The sequence below is a fragment of the Panthera pardus genome, unplaced genomic scaffold (assembly GCF_024362965.1).
Source record: "Panthera pardus isolate Hobbes unplaced genomic scaffold, ASM2436296v1 HiC_scaffold_7, whole genome shotgun sequence".
NCBI lineage: Eukaryota > Metazoa > Chordata > Mammalia > Carnivora > Felidae > Panthera > Panthera pardus.
Genome location: NW_026527002.1, coordinates 7,614,241 through 7,628,140, shown reverse-complemented (window position 1 = coordinate 7,628,140; position 13,900 = coordinate 7,614,241). Strand labels below are relative to the sequence as shown.

The 13,900-nt window shown below is 42.0% G+C and overlaps 1 protein-coding gene across 2 annotated transcripts in view; it reads right to left on the bottom strand.

The window, feature by feature from the left end:
* The window catches only part of XKR4 (XK related 4), a 430,931-nt gene that overhangs the window by 171,694 nt on the left and 245,337 nt on the right, over positions 1–13,900 (bottom strand). For both annotated transcript variants that reach the window (XR_008420066.1, XM_019421324.2), the window contains exon 2: positions 130–329. Coding sequence is in view for 1 of the 2 variants with exons in the window: in XM_019421324.2 (XP_019276869.1) it covers positions 130–329 (200 nt within the window). In the remaining variant the exon portion in view is untranslated. The remainder of the gene's footprint in view (positions 1–129; positions 330–13,900) is intronic.

Genomic DNA, 13,900 nt, shown 5'->3' with positions numbered 1-13,900 from the left:
TCAAGTAGCAGACTTCTAACAGGGAGGACCGTGGCCTCTGTCAACACAGCATATTAGAACAGTTCCTCGGATTGTGACAAAAGTAGCCAATCTTTCCCCAAATTCAGAAACCAAATTGCAAGCCCTTACCTTGGAGGGCCTGTAAGCTATGAGTCTGTACGATAATGCAGAGCTGCAGGACCAGCTGTGGAGCACTTTCCAGAAAGGTGGCTAGCAAATGCAGCATACTCACATCTGCATACTCATACACCATTTTCCAGTAAAACCTCCATCTGTCATTCTCCCCACTCTGCCGGCTTCGAATACCTAAGTATATGGTGTGGAAATATCTAGAAAGAAAACATGGAGAATAAGAAAGACATGAGTGGCAATTTATAATTCAAACACCCGGGCTGTTTTTCTTTTCTGCAAATCACAATGTGTAAGGACACGTGAAACAATGACTTTGGTGGCTTGTTAATTTCACGTCCAAAGTTGACCATTGAACAAGTACCCTTATTCTTCAAAGTTCACTTTGAGAAGTCACTGCAATCTTTGTGCTCGTGTAAGGTATTCCACTGACTTGCAAAATGAAGAGGGGGTGCAATGTGTTGGAAACGCGGGTGTAGAAGGGGTTTACTACTTTGACAATCTACACACATTCTTTCCGGTCAGTTTTTCTATGGGCTCAATGGTATTCAGGAGACGGATTTTTCCTAGGGCTCCACGCAAGCCTGAAGTATTAAAGTGTATGTGCTTGTAAACCCTCCTGATGTCTTTTTAAAAAACGTTTTATTGGGGCGCCTGGGTGGCTCGGTCGGTTAAGCGTCCGACTTCGCGAAGGTCAGGTCACGATCTCACGGTTCGTGAGTTCGAGCCTCACGTCCGCTCTGGGCTGACAGCTCAGAGCCTGGAGCCTGCTTCGGATTCTGTTCGGATCCGGTGTCTCCCTCTCTCTCTGCCCCTCCTCTGCTCGTGCTCTGTCTCTCTCTGTCTTTCAAAAATAAATAAATGTCTAAAGAATTTTAAGGAAAGTTTCATTATTGAAAATTTCAAACATGTACAAAAGGAGAAAAAAAATCGTGTATTGAGCCACCCGGATCAAGCGACTGTCGATACGTGTATGCACAACACACACGTCATTTGTCATTAATACCTCCACTGACTCCCTGCCACCAGATTATCTGGAGGCAAATCCCAGGCATCATGTTATTTCATCTGTAAATATTTTATTAAAGATAATTTACATGCATAAATGCAATACCGCTATTACATTACAAATAAGGATAATTTAGTATTGTCAAATACTTGGTTTTCACGTTTTGCTGATTATCATAATTTCTTTACAGTTTGTTTGAAATACAATCCGAATAAGACCCCTGTGTGATGATTATTTGACATGTATCGTAAGTCTCTTTTATGCCACGGATTCCTCTTCCATTGTTTTTTCATTTCCTGCATATTTTTCACTGTCTTGATCTTGATGATTGCATTCATGAGGTGCGGTTAACATAGCTGTCCTTTTTGTTTTCTTCAGTGAGGTAGTTAGTGTTGATCAGATTCAAGTTTGATCGTTTTCAGCAGGTGAGGTTGAGTACTTTCTTGAGGAGACCCTGCTGTTCTCCTTTATGACACCATCATCCACTGTTGATCGTTTCCAAGATCTCTTCATTCATTAGGGTTGCGAAACGGTGATATCTGAGTCTATCACCCTTAAAATTTTTTAAAGTTTTTATTGAAATTCCAGCTAATGAACATACAGTGTAATCTTAGTTTCAGGTTTACAATATAGTAATTCAACACTTCCATACATAGCTGGGGCTCATCACAGCCAGTGCCCTTCTTACTCCCCATCACCTAATTAACCCATCCCCTCTAGTAACCATTAGTCTGCTCTCTATAGTTAAGAGTCTGTTTCTTGGTTTGCCTCTTTCTCTCTTTTGTTTCCCCTTTGCTCATTTTTTGGGGTTGTTTCTTAAGTTTCACATATGAGTGAAAGCATATAGTTTGTCTTTCTCTGACTGACTTATTTCACTTAGCATAATATTCTCTGGTTCCAGCCACATGGTTGCACATGGGAAGATCTCATGCTTTTTAATGGCTGAGTAATATTCCATTGTATAAACATACCACCGTTTCCTTATTCATTCATCAGTCAATGGACACTTGGGCTGTTTCCATAACTTGGCCATTGTAGATAATGCTGCTATGAACATTGGGGTGTAAGTATCCCTTCGAATCAGTAGTTTCGTATTCTTTGGGTAAGTACCTAGTAATGCAATTGCTGCATCACAAGGTAGTTCTGTTTTTAGCTTTTTGAGGAACCTCCATATTATTTTCCAGAGTAGCTGTACCAGTTTGCAGTCCCACCGACAGTGCAAGAGAAGTCCTCTTTCTCCGCATCCTTGCCAACACCTGTTGTTTCTTGTGTTGTTGACTTTAGCTATTCTGACAGGTGTGAGGTGATATCTCATTGTGGTTTTGATTTGTATTTCGCTGATGATGAGTGGTGTTGAGCATCTTTTCATGTGTCTATTGGCCATCTCTATGTCTTCTTTGGAAAAGTGGCTGTTTGTGTCTTCTGCCCATTTTTTTAATTGGATTATGTGTTTTTTGGGTATTGACTTTTATAAGTTCTTTATATATTTTGGATACTAACCCTTTATCAGATACGTCATTTGCAAATATCTTCTCCCATTCTGTAGATTGCCTTTAGTTTTGCTGATGGTTTTCCTCGCCGTACAGAAGCTTTTTATTTTGATGAAGTCACAATAGTTTATTTTTGCTTTTGTTTCCTTTGCCTCAAGAGACATAGGTAGAAAGAAGTTGATATGGCCAATGGCAAAGACATTAATTACTGCCTGTGTTCTCCTGTAGGATTTTTATTGTTTCATGCCTCACATTTAGGTCTTTAATCCATTTTGAATCTGTCTTTGTGTATGGTGTAAGAAAGTGGTCCAGTTTCATTCTTTTGGATGTTTCTGTCCAATTGTCCCAACACCAATTGTTGAAGAGACTGTCTTTTATCCCATTGCACATTCTTTCCTGATTTGTGGAAGATTAATTGACCATATAGCTGTGGGTTTATTTCTGGGTTTTCTATTTTGTTCCATAGATCTATGTGTCTATTTTTGTGCCAGTACCGTACTGTCTTGACTACACCTTTGTAATATAACTTGAAGTCCAGAATCATGATGCCTTCTGTTTTGCTTTTCATTTTCAAGTTTGCCTTGGCTATTCATATCACTGTAATTTTGTTGTTGTTTGTTGTTGTTGTTGTTGGCTAGAATACTTCTCCAGTTGTTAGATCAGTGTCTTTGCAGTATGTTTGGTTGACTGAAGCTTATTCTCTAGTAGATCACTTAAGAACGGTGCATAGGGACAATAGTGTTTGAGTTCTTGCATATTTACAACAGCATGTGCCTATGAATCTTGCCTTGTGTGGGAATAAGTTTCCTAAAATCTCACAATTTGAAATGAAAATGGGTGCCCATTTTTAGAGTCGGTGAAAGAGCCTACCCAATGCAAAGATTCTCCGATACCAAGAGGGGAGGATGGGAGGGATACAGCAGCAAAGTACAAAAGCAGAACAGCTGGGACAACCTTTTCACTGGAGGGTCAGTTTGCTTGGCTGTAAAACCTATGCCTATTCCATACAAGACCCAAGATCTGCAATTTATTTATTTAAGTCCATCAAATCTGTTAATTTCCTGTTTACTAGCATAAACTGCTGTAATGGAAGTCTGATAAAAATCTTATACTCTTTCTCTTATAAACTACCTGAGCTTGTTGTTTGGATGTCCAAAGAATATTTTGTTTCCCTTTGAAAACCTATAGTTTTATTAAAATGTATCTTGATACTGAATATTCTGCACAAGTTTCTCTGGAATGTGGTACGTATACTCTTCATTATGTAGTTTCAAGTCTTCTTGATTTATAGTATTGAGATTTATTTATTTATTCTCCATTACTTTGGTTTCCTTCTTTGAGGACTCCTATTTAGTTATATTGTATCTTCTTTATCTTCTGTATCAACCAACTTCCCTGAACTCTTTTAACCCCAAATTACTTAATGATTTCATTTTTGCCTCATTTTGACCTTCGATTTATCTGCTAACTATGGTGTTTGGATAATGTCTTACTCCTTGTAGTTGAGTTTTCATTTTTCAGCTGCTTTCAAAAAAAATGAGAATTCTATATTGGGTTATATCATCTTTCTTGTCAAATCTTAACTTCTTTCTATTTATTTCTGATGCTTTTCTAATTCGGATTTACATCTTTCATAGTTTTTATAATTCTGTTAATTTATTTCAACTCATTTTGAAATATTTGCTTAGGGTTTTTATCTGTTTTGCACATGTGTTTTTTTCCTGGTATGCTTTCATTATCTGCAGGAACATCATCATATTTCCTATTTTCATTTCCTTACAATAGTTTTGATCTTTTTCTCATTGCTAAGTTTAATGAGTTACTTTAGTTTTTATGTAGTTTTAGGAGGGGTCAATGGGCCAGGATAGTTTGGCTGGTTTCATAGCTCCAGAGCTCATTCCTCTGCTGTTCTCACGAAGGAAGAACTTGTCAACTTTCTGACATCAGCTGCCTTTGTTTCTGTGACCCTTCCTTTCCATCTGGGCCTTCTCGTTCATTTCTGGTGGCTGTCCTTGTCCTGCTCAGTTGGAATCTATTCCCAGCAGATTCTCCTTAGTGTGGAGCCTTGTCTTGGAAGGGTCTGCAGTCTGTGGGTAATGAGACTGCTCCAGTAGTATCACATTTAATTGCGTTATGGTCCCCTTGGACTCATCCTTGCACTGGATCATTGAGAACACACTTCTAGGCCTTTCTTCCTCTCCTGTAAGATTGGATATTCCAGTGAGTGGCTGTTGGGGATTTGGAGGTTCTCCTGTTCTTAAGGTCTTCCCTCTGCCTCTTCCTACATAGTTGCCGATACCACATGGCTCTTACGAACTGTCCCGAATTTGTCCCTTGGTAATGACGGGGGTATCTCAGCACTGAGCTTTATTGCGGGTATTGCGATAAAACTTCAGTTTTGCTCTGCTTATTTTAATGGGATCGTTTTGGTAGATTCAAAAACTATGCTGCCACTGCCACTGCATTTACAGAGCAAGAGCATTTTAAAACACAAAAGCAGATTTAATCATTCCCTGGGGCCTCGGATTGCTCTCTATCAAGTATAAGATGAAGTCTGTAGAGCACTGCTTACAGGGACTTTCATGAACAGATCCCTGTGTTCTTACCACTCCACAGCTGCTGCTTGTGATTAGCCTGGTGCAATGCGCTGGCACCCCCTTTCTCAGATTTCCATGTGCTTTTCACAAGCTCATTCTTTTCTTGGAGTGCCTTTCTTGCTTCATGGACTGGCAAACTCATTTTTGAACTGACCAGATCTGTCCAGCGATCACCAATAATCACTCACTCTCCCGTGCTCTCCCTGTGTGTATTACTTCCTTAGGGCTTTAACAAAGTCCCACAAACTGGTAGCTTAAACCACAGAAGTGTATTGTCTCCCAGTTCTGGAGGCTAGAAAGCCAAGATCAAGCTGTTGGTAGGGTTGGTTCCTTCTGAGACTGTGAAGAAGACTCTGTTGCCTGCCTCTTCCTTAGTTTCTGGTGGTTTCCTGGAACTCTGTGGTGTTCCTTGGATTGTGGATGCATCACCCCACTCTCTGCTTTCATCACATGGTGATGGTCTCCTCACATGGTCTCCTCCATGTTTCAGTCGGAATTTCTCCTTTTATAAATGTGCAGTCGTATTGGATTAGGACCCACCCTAATGACCTCATCTTAACTTGGTCATCTGCAAAACCTCGTAGTGTTTTCAGATAAGATCACATGCTCACGTAGAGGATGTTAGGACTTCAACATCTTCTAGGGGGACACAATTCAACCAATAGCACTCTTCTCTTGATTTTGATCTTGTTTACCCTATGACCTCTCCTCCTCTGTTCCAAATCTGCATCTCCCACTCCAGCCCTCCCCTGAAATCCAACCTGTATGTCCATCTGCTTTCCAGGTTTCCAATAGGTATATAAAAACAAATATATTCAAAATGCTTGATTAGCTTTTCTTCTAAATTTGTGCCATCTCATACATAATAATCTATACTGCCATATATTCAGTCATCCAAGCTACAAGCCTAGGGGTCATATGAGGCTACTACCCCTCCCTTACCCGTTATATATGATAATAGACTATGTTCTGGAATGCTATCTCCTTAATGTATGTTCTCCTCTGTTTCCTAAAGCCTGAGTCTCTGGGTTTCTGTTTTGGTTCTGTAACCTACCACAGTATGACCTTAGATTTGACATCTTTCTGCCTCAGCCCTTCCATCTCTAAAGGCGGAAGAGAACAGCACCAATTGCATAGGCTGATCTGAGAAGGAAATGAAGTAAACACGAAGGTCTTAGCACAGAGCCTGGTAAATAGTAGGCATTCAGTAAAAGTTAGTTCTTACTTTTAATCAACTTTGGATTCTCTAGTGGACCCATCACCGTGCTTCTAGGTGTATAAACTGAATCTAATTCTGCCATCTTTTTAAAAATATTTTTTCATGTTTATTTATTTATTTTGAGAGAGAGTGCGCGTGTGAGTCGGGGAGGGGCAGAGAGAGACGAAGAGAGAATCCAAAGCAGGCTGCGTGCTGTCAGCACAGAGCCCAACACGGGGCTCAATCACACGAATGTTGAGATCATGACCTGAGGCGAAATCAAGAGTCGGAAGCTTGACCAACTGAGCCACCCAGGCACCCCCAAATTTTTGCCATCTTAAAAACCTCAGTGACTCCCCATTGCCTAGAAAATATACAGTGAACTCAAGCAGTGAAAGACAGTTAAGGCTTTTAGTTTATCCCTTCTAGCCTAACTTTTGGCTTCTGTACCCTTCACCCCCCCCCTTCCTATATCCTGTGTCCTGCCATATTCAATCACTTCTGCTCCTTGGCTATAAATTCACGCCTCAATACCTTTGTTCCTATGTTTCTCTTGCCTGGAAAGTCTCTCCACACCCTTTAACACCCTGGAATTTCTATTGTTTTATGAGTCGAATATCATCATTCCCTCACCCTCTGTGACCACCCAGGAAGACGTTCCACTGTTTGTACCCCAACTATATTTAGGCGGACTTTTGACCAGAGTAATTACCATTATTTTGTATTTGTTCATGTGTGAGTTCATCTCACATCCCAAATATAAACCCCTGGAGAGAAAAGAATGTCACTGTTTTTGTGCCCCTACGTCTAGCTCAGTTTCTCACGATTAATAGGCACTCAATTTACTTCACGGCATTTTATTCCTTCAATGAATATGTATTAAACACATGCAATGTTTGCAATTTTGTATTTTTCTGTAAGGGGGGGGGGTGGCAGCCACTGTCCAGTTTTGAGCAAAAGAGTGAGAAATCTGACTTACATTTTAACAAAATTGCTTATTGTGTGAAAAGGAGAGGGCAGGGGGGCAAGGGGGTAGAGAGGGACATCAGCTGGAAGACTATTGCGATCATCCGGGCGAGGGAAGACTCGGATTTTCACTAGACTGCCAACGGCATTGGTGGTAAAAAGGCGTCAGAACTGGATAACGGTGAAGAGGGCACCGACACCCTCTGCATGTTGAGTGAACAAATGAATGATTTCAATGCTCAACCTTCTTGCGATTATCACAGAAGGTTAAAATCCAGGACCCCCATGGCATTGACAAAGGCAGTAAAGCTCCCACAAATGCCTCCCGGAGTTCTTTCACTGCCAGTTTTCACCTGCGGAGGAGATTATGCATCCTCTAAGCTCTCCAGCCACAGGCTAAAAAGCCACAAACGGATCTCCCTGGTCCGTGGCCCATGGGGACTGAACTCTTCTGGCGCAATGAAACATTTGTTTTGTTTTGCTTTGTTTTGTTTGGTAGCACCAGGAGCTCTCAGTGAACCTGATGGCGGTGGTAGGTTTGTTCCTAAGGAACACAACGAACAGGTAATCTGGCCTTCGGGAGTTTCATATAATAGGACACAAAAATCTAATCTTCCGATAATGCACATACAGAGTTGAAATACCTACAAACCCAGAATAGTAAAAACAAAACAAAATAATTTTAAGGCCAAATGAGCTGTATATGTAAAGGCAGAAAGATGGGGGTGGGGAAAGCCCTATGTCGTGATAATAAATGCCTTTGCATATGTAGTTCCCTTCACCTGGAAGTATTTTGCACATTCATGTTACGTTTTCTTGGAATGGCCTTCCCTCTTTTCTCCACTAAGGAAACTTAATGTTTGTGGTTTAAAACTCTGGTAACACATCTCCCCTCAGAATACCTTCCTCGGTGACCTGCAACCAAGAATCCTTCCCTGCACCTGACTTCGTGCCTCCCTTTAATACTGCGGGTATCTCACTGTATTAGGATTATTTGCTTCTATGTTGGATTCCATTCAGCACTATTTTTGTCCATGCAAGCGTTCACAAATGTGTGCTCAATTGAATTGGGGGGGAGAAAACCTCAAATTGTATTTCTTTATAATTAGTTACTTCGATGAGATTGGTAAATAGCCTATGTCACATCAATTTTTGCTTCTGGTTGGAAGGACACAACAGTTTATGATATTTAACTAATAGTCCCCCTGTTATGAATATTATGTAGTATCGGGATAGTGTTCTCCTTTCTCTAAATCAGCTGTGATAGCCATCAGGAGTGTCATGCCCATAACTTGGTCATGAGGAAATGTCAGCTTGGGTTTTTCTCAAGTCTGTGCTCTGAAAAATGGCGAGAATAAAAAGGCTTTGCAACCACAATCGGATTTCTTCCATCTTGCCAATGTGTTAATTGTATAACATACTTTGGTCATATGATTTTTTGTGACTTATTTTTCATCTGCTACCAGAAGGAGAGGTTGAAATAGAAGAGAAACATGGACTATGAGTCACACATCTTCACATTTATTCCTCACGGTAAGAAAAATTTGCCCCAGGTGAGTGGGAGATGAAAACATAAATTTGTGTTTCAATGTCATATTCTTTCCCCTCTGCCATTGCTACCTCCGATATGGGCTCTGTTGACTCCTGCCTTCCAGCTGTAAAATAGGCCCCCAAGAGAAGTCTTCAGCTTTTCAACTTTTGCTCAACATTTGACCACCATCACGGAATTCCACATTGTACACCCGCAGCACATACGGCAGGAGCTTTGACTTCAGGGAGATCTGCTTCTGTGATAATTTACTTCTCAGGACAGGAAATTCCATCCATGTTGACAAAAAGCCCCAGATAGCCCTCTACTAACTGCTAATGTCACCTGTGCTAGAGACAAACCATCAGTGCAGAAAGCAAAGGAAGTCTGGTGACATTTATCATTCAATTCCAACAAATGGATAAAGATGTTGAGTTGTTTAAAGAAGCCAGGCTAGCCTTCATTATGTTTTCTATCTAGTAAACTACATAGGAGACTGAGAAGTACATACAGAGAAGTAGACCCAGGAGTCCCTTTTCTACAGAAGTTTAGAACAATGTGGGGCTTGAACTTCCTGACAGGCTGCTGTGAGGGTTGAATGGAGGATGTGTCTTACACACGTGCCTGGTTCACGATAGGAAGGTTGCTGCTCTCCAAGGTTATTGATGCTCTGGATTCTTCTAGAATGTTCATCTTTTTGATGCTCTGAATTCTTCCAGAATGCTCATCTTTTTAACCCTAGAAACTGAAGGTAGTTTTTTGTCTTCAGCTCTTCTCATTTTCCTTAGGCATTTTATTCTTGGGAGTATTTCCACCACACTGGATTTGGCCTTTGGCTGGTTTTCCAGAGGGGCAGATGAAAAAGAGGGCCACTCTACTGCAACACGAGACAATTCCTAGACCTTCTGAGTATCAAAGGAATCCCGGTGGGGGTCCACAAGGGGAGTGGAAGGACTCACTAAGCTTTTTCTTCTTAGGATTTGGCTTTGCTGTGTTGATAAAAGAAAGGTATCTCTGAAAGGGGCAATGGTGACCAGGGAAGTGCATAGTAATGAAAGCCTCGATACTTTTTAGATATTCATACACACGGCAGGGAGGATTCATAGAAAGCCATGTTTATAGTTAAAAATTTAGCCTAATTACCAAAGCGTTTCATGTAAGAGGTAAAAAAAAGTTTCAAAGCTTTAGCCTTGAGGATGAAACACGCCCTACGCACGAGAGAGCAGTGGCTTTAACTCCACAGCTCTCATTAGTGCTGATGGGAGATGTTCCCAATAAAAGCCCACTCTGAAATATCAACGTGTTCTGCCTGCTCCTCGAGGTAAATACGCTCGGATGACATTTGCCGCTCTTACTGTAGGACTGATTCATTTTCTGGGAGGCTCATTCTTCTTATTTGTTGCCTGGGGAAGTGTGCTACGAGAAGACACAGTTTTCCTTAACATCACAAAAGGTCACCAGGAATTCTGCACCGGCTTTATCAACATAATGTCGGTCCACCAATAACAGCCGGATTTTGTAATTTCCTCAGCTTTCTTGAGGCTGTGCACAGCAACGCATCTACCTGACTCCCACCATGCTGCACCCCCAGGCACCCACGTATAACCCAGCCCCTCTACAACACACATGGACACCAATTCACGTCCGGTGGTTTTCGGGGGATTCCCACTGAGCTGAAATGCTCAGCTCCTTCTCGTCAGTTTCCAAGTGCAAAGAGCCACCTGGGCTAGCGTCTCAGCCTCCCACATGGCCAACTCAGACCTAAACATAATGTGGCAAAAAAGCAATCGACGTGGGGGTGGGGAGAGGGGAAAGTCCACACATTCGTCATGTCAAGCATTGTAAATGCGTTCAATCTGACACGCAGCGTGACTGAGATCTTTCAATCATCTGTGCGGAAAGGAGCTGTGTGTAACTGTTGTTTCAGACAGTTCATATCCGAATGAATACTTCAGTCCTTAAATAATGTTTGATCAAGTGCTCACTACCGGTATGTCGCGAGCGGAATCAGAAGTCATGACTAGCTATGAGGGTACTGTGCCTACATATTCTAATACGGAATTATTTTTGTATCTCCCAGCACATTAAACGGGTTCGCTGCTAAGCGCTGTTATTTCTACCACCTGAAAAATGCAGAGCAAAATCTGTGCAGAAGAGTTTTAAAGAAACAACATGAATAAACAGTAATTCCAGCAAGTGGGAGTTTCCTGTGGCTTGGCTACAAAGCTTTACACTAGGAATGTATATACATTTACGGCACACGCACACACACACACACACACACACACATACAGGTGTATATATACACACATGTATGCACATCTCAACACTAGACGCTGAGAAGTAACAAAATAGTATGGCTTCTTGTCTTAAGAAGCTCTTTTGTGGAGGGGCGCCTGGGTGGCTCAGTCAGTTAAGCATCTGACTTCGGCTCAGGTCAAGACCTCACGGTGTGCGAGTTTGAGTCCCGAGTCGGGCTCTGTGCTGCCAGCTCGGAGCCTGGAGCCTGCTTCGGATTCTGGGTCTCCCTCTCTCTCTGCCCCTCCCCCGCTTGCACTCTGTCTCTCTCTCAAAAATAAATAAACATTAAAAATTTTTTTAAAAGAAGAAGCTCTTTGGTGGAAATGTTAAGCAATAAGGGCACACCACAGCACCTTTTTTCTTTTTTAAAAAAACACCAGAATACCAGGTCTCAATTTATGCTGAACAACAGTCAAGATGACTAAAAGTCCTGGCCTATATGCCCATGGTGGAAGATTTTCCTAGTGGCGATTGTTTTAAAATCAGGTTCTATTTCCCATCCATCACCCAAAGGGGCGGGAGCGTAGGAGGGGTGGTGTGTGTGACAGGTGAAAGAATGAATTGGATGACCTTGCACTTGACAAACACTAGGGGTCACAGCTATCAGAGGACAGTCTGGGCTGCTCCTCCTCCCCCCTCCCCCCAGGGGATCAGGGTGAGGTGTCACCTCACACTGCGGAGACACCTCCTCACACCCACCCTGCTCTGTGTTGTCACCCAGCCCTGGGTGCGTCATCTCTCCCAAACCAAGGGGCGTGTCTGCAGCCAGCCTCTCAGATGCCTGAGAAGAATATCCGCGGTAAGAAAGACAGGGGAGTGCGCTCAGGATCTCCCAGGAAACCCTTGACAGGGACAAGAAGTCCAGAACCTTTTCTTCATTTCGTACACTTACTTTTTTCCTCCAAGGGCAACACTTGCCTCTCCAACTAACGAGGGTTTGCATTTCTCTGCATATATTTGACCCCCGAGCTGTGTTTCTGTCACCTCTATCTCCTGCTCAGAAAAGGAGAATTAACGTGGGTCCTCACAGAACAGCACGCAGGTACTACTGTGTGTTATAGTACAGAACATCCTCGCAGGGCGTCATCTTATACCCAGTAAAATCGCACTTACTTGGCATCTCAAAAAACTTCTTAATTATTTGTATTGTTCTGTGAAAGTAAACCTTACATGTGAGACAGGGTTATTTTTGTGTTGTTTAAAAAAAATTGTCTTTTAATGTTCATTGATTTTTGAGAGAGACAGAGACAGAATGCGAGTGGGTTAGGGGCAGAGAGAGAAAGGGAGACACAGAATCGAAGCAGGTTCCAGGCTCTGAGCTGTCGGCACAGAGCCCGACGCGGGGCTCGAACTCACGGACTGCCAGATCATGACCTGAGCCCAAGTCGGAGGCTCAACAGACTGAGCCACCCGGGCGCCCCTGTGTTGTTTAATTTTCACACGTACCTCTCAGGTAGTTAATGTATAAATAGGCACTCTTCACATATTTCCTCAAATCTAGAGTAGGAGAGAACAGAGTTGTTTTCTCTACAAAACAGTTTCCCCTAGAACGGGCATCCCAGCCAGGGCCTCTTGGGACACATGGTACATTCAGCTGAAACAGGAAAGAAAGCTGTTGAACTTGAAAGGAAGTTCCTTTACTCATTCTTAACACCTCCTACCAGGTGTTAGGCCCTCAGAACGATGCGTTTCTCCCCAAATGATTCTTAGAGTTCTAATATATTAATATTTTCATAGTAAAATATGTGTTAAAATGGAGAAGAGTGGCTTGGAGAAAATATAGCATGCTATTGACATGGTATAACTTTTTTTTTAAAGTATGAAATTTATTGTCAAATTGGTTTCCATACAACACCCTACATGGTATAGCTTAAATTCAAGCCTTCCAATGATTAAGAGACTACTGGCAGAAATTATTAACGATATTTAGAAGACAGGGGGTAACAGAACATTGGTTCTCACTCCTCAGGAAACAGCGATTGTGATGGAATCAGAACCTTCATGTTAAGCTCTGCTGGATTGATTTTATGACAAGCGAAGAAAGTTCCGTGTGTGTGTGTGTGTGTGTGTGTGTTTTATTCTTTTGAAAATATGATGCTTTGCAGTTTTTATATCCTTGACTTTAGCAGACTTATGGACATGTATGGTTTTAGAAGTTAACCGAAAAATCCATAGGCCTGGGGCATCTGATGAATCACATCCATTGAGTGGCCAAGTGGGAAGAAAAGAGAATCAGGGGGCCAACCGAGGACACCTTGTTATAGTTCAGGGTGTGCTGTGATCCTGGGTGGCTCTGGGGTCCTGTCTGGAGTGTCCTCAAGCAGACATATATTATAGGGATCGATTTTACCATCACCATTGAATTCTTATAGCTGTTTGGGTCCAAATGCAATCATGTCGCAATCTCGTTAACATACTTCATTACGGTTTACATTGTTGTTATTATAACTTTATTATTTACTTATTCATTTATGCAGAATCTTGGCAGAATTCGATAACATAAAATATAGTGCTGTGGAAAGAGAGGGGAACAAAAGAACTGTGGGTCTGGATGGAGTGGGTCTGAAATATTTCAGTGTTTGTGCATAGGAGATCTTTGTGTCGTGAGCCGTCAGGTTTCACTTTCCACTGAGGCCATCGGTTGTGCCCCGTGTGGCAAGATGCTGAGATGAGAACATAAGA